The sequence below is a fragment of the Quercus lobata genome, chromosome 3 (genome assembly GCF_001633185.2).
Source record: "Quercus lobata isolate SW786 chromosome 3, ValleyOak3.0 Primary Assembly, whole genome shotgun sequence".
Classification (NCBI taxonomy): Eukaryota; Viridiplantae; Streptophyta; class Magnoliopsida; order Fagales; family Fagaceae; genus Quercus; species Quercus lobata.
In genome coordinates this window covers 57,592,950-57,607,177 of record NC_044906.1, presented here as the reverse complement: position 1 = coordinate 57,607,177, position 14,228 = coordinate 57,592,950, and the positions used below count along the sequence as shown (strand labels likewise).

At 36.5% G+C, this 14,228-nt stretch overlaps 2 protein-coding genes across 3 annotated transcripts; both read right to left on the bottom strand.

Moving 5' to 3' along the window:
* Positions 1 to 2,984: 2,984 nt before the first annotated feature.
* Positions 2,985 to 3,395, bottom strand: LOC115981139 (S-protein homolog 7-like). The gene has a single exon (XM_031103317.1). It carries the CDS (start codon positions 3,393 to 3,395, stop codon positions 2,985 to 2,987), a length of 411 nt encoding a protein of 136 aa, XP_030959177.1.
* Positions 3,396 to 5,207: 1,812 nt separating this feature from the next.
* LOC115982442 (chloroplast sensor kinase, chloroplastic) lies at positions 5,208 to 13,700 on the bottom strand. Of its 2 annotated transcripts, XM_031105041.1 has the most exons (9): positions 13,176 to 13,700; positions 12,916 to 13,086; positions 12,275 to 12,610; positions 9,149 to 9,214; positions 8,992 to 9,060; positions 8,801 to 8,893; positions 7,986 to 8,206; positions 7,372 to 7,645; positions 5,208 to 5,851 (listed from the first exon to the last, which is right to left on the bottom strand). In XM_031105041.1, exons 1-9 carry the CDS (start codon positions 13,629 to 13,631, stop codon positions 5,597 to 5,599), a joined length of 1,941 nt encoding a protein of 646 aa, XP_030960901.1. In that variant the 5' UTR covers positions 13,632 to 13,700; the 3' UTR covers positions 5,208 to 5,596. The 2 variants fall into 2 exon arrangements, with proteins under 2 accessions (XP_030960901.1, XP_030960902.1); XM_031105042.1 differs by lacking the exon at positions 12,275 to 12,610.
* Positions 13,701 to 14,228: the final 528 nt, after the last annotated feature.

Below are 14,228 nucleotides of genomic sequence, written 5' to 3'. Positions count from 1 at the left end.
CACTCTGAACTTGTTTTCTTGAACAGACTTGAAGGCTTCAATACTTGATCTTGAGACAGGGTTTCTTGAAGTATTTAAAGACATCCTAAATCTACCCAAATACAAGTAAAGTACGTTTTGTCAAAGGATAAGCCAATTACATAAAATCATGACATATGTTCTTAACATGTGAAGCACATATGTCCTAACATTTTCATTGAGGGCGTCTATAGAACCTAAGATCTTAAACATATTCGGAGCACACTAGGTAGGAGCTAATCTATAGGCTCTAAGGTAATCCCTAGTCACGGTGCCCATGGGAATACTCATCCCACCCTCTATGAAGGCAATCATAAGGATCACCACTTCTCCTTCCTGCCTTTTTTCATGCCACTCTCCCTCTTTACAATACCTAATACCTACACCCGGAGGGATCTTATATAGAGCTCTAAAGCTCGCTAGTCCCTCCTCCAAGTCTACCAAACTTTTGAATCTACCCATTCTTAAGGAAGAATCTGACACACTAAGAAGATGATGAAAGGGAAGAAGAGCCAAGGAGGAAAGGACACTGAGAAAAGAAAGATATGTGAAAAATAAAGTAAAAAAGATTTATGAACACTTACAGGAGAAAGAAGAATGTCCTCGGATAGGCTTTTGGTATTTCTAGGAGCACGAGTGAAATAGGAAGATTGGCAGATTCAGTGTATGTGTGTTAAAACTAAGTGAATGCTAAAAGTAAAAAGAAAGTTTGATTTGAGTGGCATTTATATCAAGGAGAGAGTAGAGAACGGGAAAATTCTCGCTCGATTCCCAATAAAGCCCTCAACTGTTGGATTCACATCAGTAGAACGTGAGGGATAGAGAGCCGTAAGAATTTAATGAGGACGCGTCTCGAAATGCTGCAGCGCCAAGAGCATGTCTTGGGCAGTTAAAAAGGCGTCTTCATGAGCAGAATAAGGCTAAAATGAGCACGAAGCTAATATAGAGACATCGAAATCCTCCTTTCTTCTCGAGGAGCCAGAAAGAAGAATCTCGATGGGCTATTGTAGGGCTCTTGGGCCCAAGAGTTCATTATCTACCTAAATATTGGGCCTGTGGCCCAAGCCAAGGACAAGGATCTGTTTAAGAATGAGAAGTCTTCGTTAGAAGAGACTGTGTTGATGAATAAAAAGGTTATTTTTGGTCATAATAGCTCAAGAGAATGGGCCGAGGATGAATAAGTCCTCGGCTAGGCAAAGCCGAGGTCTTAAGAGAGGGTCTATCAACAAGGGTGACGATCTCGGAAATTCAATTGGAGCAGATAAGCAGTGCAGAGACGTCAGATAGGGAGGAGTCTTGAAATATCTTCGGAGAAAGCTGCTGCCTCCACATTAAATGCATTGCAGCTAACTCTCTGGCTGCATTAATGTGGAGGTGATACCTGAACAATGGATTTCAGTCTTACAACTACTACATAAGGACTTATGGGGAGTGTTGATGGGACTAGTATCCACACTGACCGTCTGGCATGCACGTGGAAGGTGGAGATGAAAAGGAAAGACAATATAAAAAAAAGAAGGTGTGAGTGAGAATGGGGATCGGAAAAATCAAGAAAGAAATACTATAGCAATCTAGAACCAAACTTGTAACCTTACCTAAGAACATTATATAAGAGCCAGTATCCTCGGACTTCGCTGAGGACGTTTTTTCTTCAGTTTACACTTGTATATTTTCATTCTTTTGTCATCAAACCTACCTAACTTGTTGTTTGGTTAACTAAAGTCCAGTTTTCTAACTCATTCTTTACAAATTCATTGTTTTGGGCTTTCTGGGCCTAAGTCCATTTACACCTTGGGCTAGGATTTCAAATCTAATCCTTACATACATCATACAATCTTGTTGCGGAGTGACATATTTTTCTTAAGTTTTCAAAGTGTAATACCTAAAAAATAAAAAAGTTGAGAGCAACATTTGGATTTTCCTTCAATTTTACTCATTTAACAATTTGGTGGCTTAAATCATTGCAGATATCAATTCAGAAACAATACGCAGCAGGGAAAGTCTCACTCTAGTTGAATCCAGAGATTTGTGTTTTTCTCATGTTGAAAATAAGTCTAGTAGCACTATGGTGTGAATTAAGTATGCTATGATACATAAAGCATTGAGCATGTATGTGTGTATACGGGGGAGGAGCCAAGGGGCAATTGCCCCCCTGATTGTGAAAAAATTCTATAAGTAGTCCACTCTGAACCTTTTTTACTAGTTCAAACCTGCTGGCCTAGACAAAAAATAGATAATGAAAATGAAAAATTGGACCTATTTCATTATTCCTAAGCAGCTCTTATACTGGAAGAAGATCAATGTGTTGTAACTCAAATAGTTGGACTGTGTAACTATTAGATTTATTTTGAAATGAAATTCACGAGTTTCCTTTTAAGACCAAAAAAAAAAAAAAAAAATGATCTTGTCTTGTCCCATATGTATTTTTAAATCCTTGGAGCATTTCCATTAGAGGGTCTAATATTTAACACAATATAATTATTTAATATATATATATATATATATATATCCTTGTACGGTACAGAAGCTTAAAATGTATAAACCCCAAATTCAATTTTTTTGAGAATAGAGAAAAAAAATGTTGAATTTGACATATTTTTTAAAAGCTATCAAGGCAGTGAGGCATGTATATACTACTTTTTTTTTTTTTTTTTTTTTTTTTTTTGTGGGATAATTGAATAACTGGAGCTAGAAGTGGTTGTTATAACACAACTTCTACTTATAATTGCTTCCATCCATGCATAACAACATAGAAAATATTATAACTTAACAGGATAAATTAAACATTTTCGTATATAAAAAAATAAAAAATAAAAAATAAACACAACACACAACCAACCAACAAAAAATGTAACAAAGAGAAATCATTACTTATATTTCTCTTTTACACTTCAATTAATTTATAAAATCAATTAAGCATGGTTCGGATTCCACACCATACGTAGGTAGCAAGGAAATCTTCATCTTCACTGTCCCCATTTGTACATGAACTTGTACTGTTTGGTTCTGCGGTTAAGAAGGTAAACTCCATCATCTTGAGATTTCCAAATGCAGTGGTTTCCTCCGCATGCTCTTTTCGTAGCTTTGTCACCAATGGAGAAAACCGTACTTGTAAACCCATGTCTTAGATCACAGCTGAAGTTCATGGTTCGTGTTATGTCATAGTTGAACTCGTAAACCTCGCCGGGAAGAAGAATGTGAAGGTTCAGATCAATGTATGGGTTAAGGTTTTTGCAGTTGACGTTGAGAACTTTGTTGCTAAGGTTGTTGATGAACTTCAAATAGTGCTTTCTCACATGGGGTACCCTTGTAGAGCTACTTAGGCCAAAGGCCAAGACAAGGAAGAGTGCAATGCAGTAAAGCTTGGCAATTCTCATGTTCTTCATTTTTTTGTTATCAAAAATGTTGAAATGAGTGTGCACTCCTTGAGTCCTTGTGTCTTGACAAGCCAAAGAATTATTGCTCTAGGTGTGAGTACTAGCACAAGACAATAGGCATTTCTAGCTAGAACTTATATAGTAATTTTGTAGAATGAATTGGTGGCTTGTCTCTTTTTTAGGAGATTGGAATCTAAGGTCGAGATTGATCCACTCTGAGCTATTGTTCTAGTAAAGTTTTATGGTAACCTACAACACAGCGTGGAATGAGTAATATTGGAAACAAATTATAAAACAAAAAGAGTAACTGACATACCAAAAAAGAATAACTAATATACCAAGTACCTAATAAATCTTTGGCATAACTGAATACAACTAAGTTATTAGAATTATAATTTACCATTGCGCACCCTTGGCTCCACAAGTAGAAAGTTCTTGTGTGATTTAATTTAACTAGTTCAACAAATTATGTGTTTTTCAAAAAAAAAAAAAAAAAAATCCAACAAGTAATTCAATCATGGTAATAATCACCAAATCAAAAACAATAATATTGAAAACAATAAAAGGCACACAAGTTTAGGTGACAAAGTAGAAAACCAACAAAGAATCTCTTCAATGGGATCCAATCATGTTATTTTGAAAATCCACAATAAAAGAAACAATAACAAATGGTTTACTTACAAAATCTAAGCACAAGTAAGACATTGTTATAACCTCTACAAACCATCTGTTTGGCTTTCAAACACAGTAGCCCCAAGGGACTACTGTTCCGGCACTCTAAGGGACTCCTAAAGATCTATGGCAATAAACTCACTAGTTATAAATTGTGTGGCTTTAAGAATGGTTTAAGGCTCAAGACGTATCAAGAACACAATTGTTTAACCATTAGAGTCAAAGAACAAGGATGGATTTTCTTCGTTTAGCTTAAGTTGAAAGTTTTATAGATGGCTTGGTATAGCTCTAAGTAAGACATTCTCTCTCTTTAGAAAATTGTGCTTTATGGTGTGTTTTGATATAAGTAAGTGTAGAGTTAGAGCAATCCCTCTTCAAGTAGAACTCGAATTGCAGATCTTGAGATTTTCGCTCAAGTGAGAGCTGGATGATTACCTTGCAAAATTCGGTTTTCTTTAGTGAAATTCTATGAAATCGAAAACGTCAATCAACAGTTTGACAGAATTCTAATAATACCTCATTTTGTAATAAGGAATTCTGTGACAAGACATCACATTACAAGACTCAAGTAATACAAGTAAATCCCAAAAACAACATACCAAACTAGACCTACTTGAAACTACATGTGCAATGTCTGGATGGTAAAACCTGTCTTTCTGAAAACATGCATAAACATATTAAATGCATATAAACCGAAATAACATAAGTCCATAAAACAATCTATTTCTTAAATCTTGAAGTGCAAATTTAGACTATAATATGTAAATCATCAAATTCACACAGAATTAAAACTGAAAGCACACAAAGTTCGCTATAGCTCATTAAAAAAATAAATATAAAATAATTCAACTTCCCCTGAATCTACAATGTATCAATGATAAACCCCACCCCCCCCAAAAAAAGAAAAAAATCAAAAAAAGAAAAAAGAAAAAAAAAAAAAAAAAGGAACAGAGCTGTTGGATAGTCTCTGATGTCTGCAACAGAGTCGGAATTTGGAACAAAGTGTCAAAGACCAACAGTAGAAAAATGTTCAGCAAATTCCGAATTTATGAAATTGTTAACTTTCTTAAATAAGCCAATTCAAAATTTACCTGAATATATTTAAAGCCAGACTTCAAATTCTAACACTGCAATTCTAACTAATGTCATTGTCATAATGAAAACGAATTCAATTATACCTTTGATATGGTACGACTAGAGAGTATTACAAGCTTGAGTATTCTGTGATTCTGTCCTTTCTTACTGACCTTCCACATACAACTGAGAAAAATATCTAACATCATTTTATGAATTTATGAGGTTTCCCTAAACCTTAAAACCTTTTAGCTATTTACAATTTTTTCAATGTGTAAAGAGGACAACCTAATCAACTTAGAAACTATACAGCATCCCCTCAAATCACATACATTATATGCACCAATGCGGGCAAGAATTCTGAATTCTGTACCACCTAATTCTCATCAACTTAAGATGGGATTCATTCCTTCTGTTCCACGAAAGATCTCTTCCATGGACAGTTCCAATCCTTGCTATACCTCTTGAGTGTGGCCATTAAAGTCAGATAATTCAGTTAAAGATGGAAACCAGAGTTCTACACGAGTTCCACCTGCTCCAAGGGCAGCATCTGTGGTCCGGGGAGAGATAACACGGACTACACAGCCATAACTCTCCAGTATTTCACGAGCAACAGCTAACCCAGCAACAAAGTTCCATGTCATGTTATCTCCAACCATGTCTTCTGAAAAGAGATCTGCTCCAAATGGCGTGAGGGAATGCATCTGTGTCTGCAAGCCAATCCAACAAAAAAACATATCTAATCAACAATATGGGTAAAAATCAGATTAGATGGGAAAGAATTGTCCCTAAGGGTTATTTAATTTTCAATGGGATGAATATGATAGATGAAATTGAGTAGTCCAAGTAGACCATATATACAATATAATAATAATAATAAATTATGGGTTTATTATTCAAGCCTATATCAATAATAATATATTATGGGTTTATTATTCAAGCCTATATCATGCTTCTTAGCAAGCCCATAAATAAGCTTAAGCACGGCTTGTTTTGTATGGAGCCCTAATGTCAACCAGTCTGTTCATGACCCTTTTTTTTCCTTGGGTTCGGCTCGTTTATCAAACAAGCCTAAAACTAAGGCTCAAACTTGGTTTTTCTATAAATAAACAAACATGAACAAGCTTTTCTCAAGCCAAGCGCAAGCCGTTCATGAACAGCTTGGTTCATTTACAACCATTGCATGTATTTGAAAGTTATATTAGATGGATCATAACTAATTCCATTTATGTTTATAGTAATGACTAAAAACCAACCACCATTTTCAGTTTTAAAGTGTACACTCTAAATTGGTAATAGAACTCTAGAATTCTTTTTTTTTCCCCCTTCTTTTAAATTTTTGGTACAGTAAATTAAGGGGACCTTGCCTGAGGTGCCACTGAGCCAAGAGACTCTTGACCTAAAATTCAATATAACCATATACAGGGACGAGTCCAGAAAATTATTAATTGGGTGGGAGAAGTGGGGGAGTGTATGAACCTATTCATTAGCAAGTATGTGGATAATATCTCAAAAGTAAGGAGGGGCCAAAACATAAATCTTAAAAGGGCAGTCATGGCTGTGCTCAGGCTACTGACAACCATCCTAATGAATGTGTGTTTATGCCAAGGTTTCTATCTTAAAGCAACCTCTTTTTAATGATGAGGAACCCAAGATACCTTTTATAGCCTGATAGCCACAAATCAGTTGAGTCCAGGACTCATGCACAAGATCCTGAGGTATAACACTGCTAAGGCTTCCATTCAAGCCATACCCATGTAGGCTTCTATCTTAAACCTTATGTACTCTAACAAAAGCTCCCCCACCCCCCCGCCCCCAAAAAAAAAAAATTCATGCCATAAACTTACATAACAATATCCAGAATGAATTGGTTCATATGCTTAATTGGGTTTAGAGTTTAGAAAACTTGTTTAAGAATATACTTTTAATAAAGGTGTACAGTTATTGCTGTATTCTTTTGTAAAGACAGGTGGATTTTTTTTCCTACTGAAGTTTCTTATGAAGGCAGGAGGTTTTTGCTGCCACCATGTCAATGTATAACATTTCCAACCAAGATTTTGTCCAATAATGCGGTGATATGTATAATTTTTTTAGAAGTATTGACATATATGTATAGATTTTCTAGGCATACAAATGTATGTTATTATGTATAACACAAAGAAGAGGCTTCACAATGTCTATTTTCATTGCTTGAAACAAGTCAGTAGGGTGGAGAATTCAATATTTTTACCATATAGTGCATATCAGGCCCATCATCATCAATAACTACAAGAGTACCACCTGCTGGAGCTTCAGTTGACACTATTTCAACCTTTCCCCCAATATTTGTACGCAACATTGCACCCTCAATCAAATTGCTAAGAGCCTGCCGCAAAGCAGGTTCTTCCACAGCAACTTGCAAGGGATCTGAGACTTCACTTAGTTTTACCATGCGTTGCTGCTTATGGGCAAGAGGTCTCACAGCCTCAACCAGATCTGTCAACACATCAGAAACATTGCATGGTCTTCCTGACATAAAGAAAGAACATAAGCAAAAGGAATATTTCAAATTTAAGACTAATGAATGAAATCAGATTTAAAGTATAAAAACAACCAGGTGTGTGGCTTTTAATAAGGTAATCCCTAGATGTGCCAAAAGAAGAAAAAAAAAGATACCTAATAAATTACAATTTGTCCCAAAAGCTTAAACTATTAGGAAATGATGAATTTAATCATTAAATCATTATTCTAACCATGTCTTAAACACACACACAAACACACTACTTTGAGTCACAATTTATTTTATACAGTTGATGGGAGAGGGTGTTGGATCCCTATTCACCCACAACATTGATCCCAACTTACCTAATTCCATGTTGTAGAGGAGCAAGAGCCAGAGGTGGGAGGGGCATCTCTAAATCCCTGGCTCCAGCATTTAGACAGAGTTGCTCACTAGACTTTTGCATCTCATTTCTGGAACCATCCCTTGAGAAGTTATTTGGTAACTGAGACCTCTCTAACTCATGGGCATCAGTCGAATTATGCATATTCTTCAATGTTTCTTCATTATAGTGCACTATATTAGCCTGGGAAATAAAAAATTCACAAAATAACAATGTCAGAAACATAGTTGCTTTATTTTACATAATAAATTATACTAACAAGATGACATTTTGGAGTGAAATTAAAACAAGAGAACTCTAAAAAATTCCAACTTTTTTCTCTTTAAGAGTTGGTGCCAAGGGGATACCTGGTAGACAAGAAGGATATAAGATAGGTTCAACTTGATCATAACTAAAATAAAAGGGAATCAATAATCTAGAAAACCAAGATGTGGAAAGAAATAGGTACAACCAGGCATCTTATCCCAATAATTTCAAAAATCCAGCACACTTCTAAAAGCTTGAGATTCATAACACAGAGAGGGTGAATGACTGAGAATATTACTTGAAAATGAGTGACCAGATTCTAATATAATGTGCTAGCCAGGAAATTGATAGTTGAGCAAAATGGAAATATAAAATATAAACAAATGAAAAAGAAAAGGCTAAAATTTATTTTCACATACAACTGCATCTAAACAAAACAATGACACCTTAAGGAATATCATAAAAGAAGCCAAGCCAACATGACTACAGATATGTGTATCAATGCATGAGAGAGAGAGAGAGAGAGTAAACCTTTGTCAAGTAAACTGCATCTTGGAGTTGTTGAAGGGTATCTCTCATACGATCACCTTGCACCAGTATGTCCTTGACAATGTCATAAGAAATCTGCCAGATCGTTTCTTTCAGGCATATATAAGTTAATAAATAATGATAATAAAAAGATTAGTAAATTCCAGGTTTCAAAATCACTGTAGCAGACAAACCTCGCTTCTCTTCAACTGAATAGACAGCATTTTACTTAAAGTCCGAATGCTAGAAAGAGGACCACGAATCTGATAGAGATTTTACGAAAGGACAATCACCAATAAGTTTAATGAACAACTGTAGCCAATCAGAACAACTGTCAGCAAGACATCTTACTTGCTCAACAAGATTGCTCAGCCTGACATCATTTTGCCATGATGATTGCTGGAGTAACATTGCTTTCTGGGGATGAAGTAAGCAGGTTAGCAACAGAATTTAGAGAACAAAGGCCATCAAAACACATATAAGGTAAAGTGTCAAATACGCCAAACACTATCCAGTCTTCTTCAGGGAAAAAAAATGCAAAGTATAGAGAGTGACATGCAAGGTAATACGAACAATAAAAACTGTAGGAGTGCAATCAAGGACCATAGCCAAGGTGATTATAAACTCAAACCCAAGTGTACTCGACCTTTATCCCCACTGATAGCAAACGATTAGAAACATACAAGACAAATAACAACCACAAAACTTTGAGAGATGGATTCTCGACAAAGTAATAAGGCGTTGGGCACATGTAGTCTATTTTTTTCATTATATCATTATCCAAAACCATACTCTCTATAACCTCTTTAATTGAATTGTCCTTTTTTACTACTACTAATGATATTTTAGGTCTTCCTACTTTGCTTGTTCCCTTGACCTAAAACCCTTCCTCACTAGTGCTTAATCGCTCTCCTCTGCATATAACCAAACCATCTCAAATGAATCTCCCTCATATTTTCCTTGGGCCACACCTATCTTTAAGTGAATTTCTAATTTTGAATTAGATATTTCCTTGTATTTCCACTTATCCATCTTAACATTCTCATTTCAGCCACACTCATTTCATGAACATGTTGCTTTTTAATAGTCCGACATTCAATTGCATAAAGCATAACTAGTCTTGTATCAGTCTTCTGAAATTTTCCTTTAACTTAATAGGTATTCTATGATCACACAATACTCTTGATGCAATTTCCTACTTCATCCACATGTTTTCATCCTATAATTCACATACTCTTCAATCTCTCTATATGAGATATCGATCCAAGTCACTCTTGGGTATCTCATGACCAGTAAGTCTTAGATGTAAGAAATCGAGTTTAGGGTTAGGATAACCTTGGGGGTGTTTGGTATTGTGATTTAAACAACACTTTTCAATGTTTAAACAACATTACACGTATTTCTATACACTTGTTCACCCACACGTATTTTCACAAAACAACAACATTATTAAAAATCTCTTACCAAACGGGCCCCTTGCTATTTAAGTGGGTTCTTGGGTTAGGAAGGACAAAGTTTAGCTCCAAACTGATTTAGAGCTATCTCCTCCAATCCACTACGTGGTGGTTTATAAGACTATCCGTATGTATTATTTAAACAAGTCACAAGATTCATTTGAAAAATCATGTGACTAAAACTACCCATGGATGGTCTCTTCAATTACCACATAATGGGTTCGAAGAAGATAGCTCCAAACTGGTTTGGAGCTAAACTTTTTTCCAGTTAGAAAATGTTAGTGTTTGATTTTTAGGGATTTCTACTGTTTCAATTATATAGGGTTTAAAGTGGTTCTTAATGACGGGAGTGTAAGGATTGGTGTTTGGAAAGCTTTAAGGTTTCAATTGGCTATGGTTTGTGTGGAAGAATATGAGATAAAAATGATAAGTGACTACTTCAAGGGAGTCACAACCTCCATAAAAGAGAGAGAGAGGGACTACTTCAAGGGGATCACCATACCAATCGTAAGGAACACAATTTAGGGTTAGGATAACCTTACTATTTAAATGGGTTCTTGGGTTAGAAATGTTAGGGTTTTGTGTTTAGGGATTTCTAGTGTTTCGGTTATATGGTGTTTCAACTGGTTCTTAATGATGGAAGTGTAAGGATTGGTGTTTGGAAAGCTCTAGGGTTTCAAATTAACTAGGATTTGTGTGGAAGAATATGAGATGAAATTAATTAAGTGACTACTTCAAGGGAGTCCACCTCCATGAGAGAGAGAGAGAGTACTTCAAGGGAGTCACCACCTCCAAGAGAAATGAGAAAGACTAGTGAGTATTAAGAAAGAGAAAGCAAGAAACAATGCAACAAACTTGATTATTCGATTATTCTTCCATATATCCCTAGTGATTATTACATTTCCCTATTTATACACTTCATGTCTCATTCCCATTGGCTACACATGCTTCATCCATATTGGACCAAACTAATTAGGCATGTACTTGAATGAATATCCCCATGAGTTCAATATGTTACATGTGCACTTGTGCAACCAACTCTAACTTCTAACTAACCATTTGGACATGGACATTGTATAAATCAATTAAAACATGAGTTATAACTCCAATGTAAGCTCATGACTGATTGTTTGGTGTTTCCCATTTGCAAGAGGGTCTTGGTCTTGGCTTGACATGATTTTGGTATTTTTACATGTCAGAGACAAAGTACTGATTGGAGCTCTTTATTTCCCAATAGGCAGTTAGACTGGCGGACTTGTTTTGGCTTCCTTTCAGGCTGTTCTGACTTTTTTTTTGGGGGGGGGGACCTAACATCACAACCCCTTTATCTTTGTAACTTGACAATAACTACATGGTGTTTCATCCACTAAAACTATATCATCTACAAAAAGCATACATCATGGGAGTTTATTTATGAATCTATCAAGTGAGCTCATCCCTAATCAATGCAAAGAGACATATATTTAATGTTGAACCTTGATGCAAACCTATAATGATAGAAAACTTGCTTGTGATGTCTCCACTTGTTCTTACTTCTATTACAATTTCATTATACATATATCCTTAATCAACTTATATACTTTAAAGAAACTCATTTCTTTTCCATAACACAATAAAAACCATATGGAGATTTTTATCAGTTTCTTCCCTATATTTTTGAATTAGACGTTTGAGCAAGAAAACAGCTTCCCCAAGTAAAATAAAATAGATACTGATAGATGACAAATTTTCCCAGGAAACCATTAAAGCTTTTTAAGGACTTGAAATCCTTGCTTATACAGTCAATACTGTTAGTTCTGAAGCTTTTGTAAATGCATTAAGCTTAAGTAGCATAGTTAGAATTATTAACACATATTCAATTAACCAGTTGCAAGTGACAAGCACCCATCAGTACCCAAAAGGAAAGGCAACTTCAATCACAAGTGTGAACAACATTGAATAAGGACCTAATCAGTAAAACCACACTGCCACAACTCTCTGTTAAAAAAAATAACACCATAGAAATTATGTACATGTCATCTACCTGATCCATAACATACGCCATGGCTAGAGACTGTGCAATGTTGATAGCATTCGCTTTCTGATCAGCATTAAACCTGCACATTCTCATCGGCTCATCCTTGACACACTCAATTTTCCACGATTTCACACCTGATCCGAATCCTGAAGACAATGCATACGCTTCCTCAGGAGAAGGATAATGAACCAAACCATTCCCTTCACTCTCACTCACACTCTCCCTATTCCCACACATTTCGGGCTCCACCATCATTGGAAGCTCGGCAACCAAGAACCCCACCACAAATGGGTGTTTCACCATTGGAAAAACCACAGCCCCATTCTCATCCACAACTTCTACCTACAAAGTTTTAATTTAAACCCCAAAATTCAATCAATAACAATGCTACAAAGTACAAACACAACTATCTTCGTAACAAATTTCACAATTGCTGAAGTGGTAGGTGAGTGTTAGTTGAGTCCTCCACTTCAACAATTGTGAAATTTGCATGAAAATAAGAGTGATGTACGTCTTACAAACCAATGTGTCATCAATCACAAAACAATAAATCTGACATTCATTTATTATGATTTTGAAATTCACCAATCGCATTCATTGCCACTTCAGTTGCTAAAATTAGCAAATTTTGGAGAAAATGAACATACTTGTTGATTGGAGAGCGCAGATTCAGCAACACGCAAACCCGTGGGAACGCTAAAATTACCGACTAATATCACAATGTCAGTGACATCGTCATCGTCTACTCCAGGATATAGAGTAATACGACGTAGTTCTAGACGGTCCATTACATAGCTACCAGCTGGTCTTACATAAACCTAAACACAAACCGATAATTAATCAGTCTCTACAACCAAAAAAAAAGAAGAAGAGAAATTCAGAAAAAGCTCATGAAAGTAGGGATCACCGAGAGAAGAGCGTGGGGATGAACGTTTCGGCGGAAGAGGTGAAGCTGTTCGATACAGAGGCGTTGAAAATCGGGGCTAGGGAGGACGAGGCGGCGGGTTTTTCTACTAGCGTTGTCCTTTTCGATTCTCTGGACGAAGTCTACGGGGGACGTGGAAGCTCTGCGAATGGCGGAGGCGACGGCGGAGGCGGAGGAAGCCATGGATTCATCTTCAGCTCCTTTGCCGTCTTGATCGTCGTCGTCGTGGTGGGACACGTGGCGGAGAGTGTAGGGGCTGTTAGGGTTTTGGACGGAAGAGGAAGAAGAGGAAGCGTGAGAGAAGAGAAGGAAGGAGCGTCTGTGAGAGTGAGAGTGAGAGTGAGTGTTTGGTTTGAGAGAGTAGAGAGGAGTAGTGTTGTTAGAGAGGAAGAAGAAGAGAGGTGGTAGAGAAGGAGGAGTTATTGCAGAGAGTGGCATTGTTGTTTGAGTTTGCAGAGAGAGACAGTCAGTTATGATGGGAAGAGGAGTTATTATTACTTATTAGACTCTAAGAGGATTGAAAGGAAAGGAAAGGAAAGTGATTTCATAATTTCATTTGGCCGTTGAAAGCTATGGGGATTATGGAAAGGTGGGGCCCACACTATTAGAGCTAAACAAATGGACGGTATTCTTTTAATTTTTTTCAAACTTCCAACGACGCCGTTTGAAGATAAATATTTAATGCAATCAACACCTTAGTTTGAAATCGAAATTAATTGCCCCAGGAGGGGTGGCCCAGCGATGTGGAATCCCGCTTGCATGCTCATGGTCCCATGTTTGAGTCGTCGCGGGTACCATGTGGAGGGATTTTCATGGTATGCATTGCGCCTCACATCTTGACTCTCTTGGGGTGTTAGGGTGAGGTCTGTGGCGTTCCAGTCACAATAGTTATGACTCAATCCAACATTTCCTAGCGGAGGGTGCTTCTATTAGGTCATATCCTGGAGGATAAGCCATATATGGTCACCCTGCCTCCTCTTTATTCAAAAAAAAAAAATCAAAATTAATTTCATCCAAAAAAAAATTTTGAAATTA

Bases quoted from the DNA above. Each gene is read 5' to 3' on its own strand.
- LOC115981139 (XM_031103317.1), bottom strand. From the start codon at position 3,395: ATGAGAATTGCCAAGCTTTACTGCATTGCACTCTTCCTTGTCTTGGCC.
- LOC115982442 (XM_031105041.1), bottom strand. From the start codon at position 13,631: ATGCCACTCTCTGCAATAACTCCTCCTTCTCTACCACCTCTCTTCTTC. The intron at 8,894-8,991 runs GTTTGTCTGCTA...ACGATCTGGCAG, and splicing joins TTCAGTTGAAGAGAAGCGAG to ATTTCTTATGACATTGTCAA. The intron at 8,207-8,800 runs GTTTACTCTCTC...TTTATTTCCCAG, and splicing joins ATGCAGTTTACTTGACAAAG to GCTAATATAGTGCACTATAA.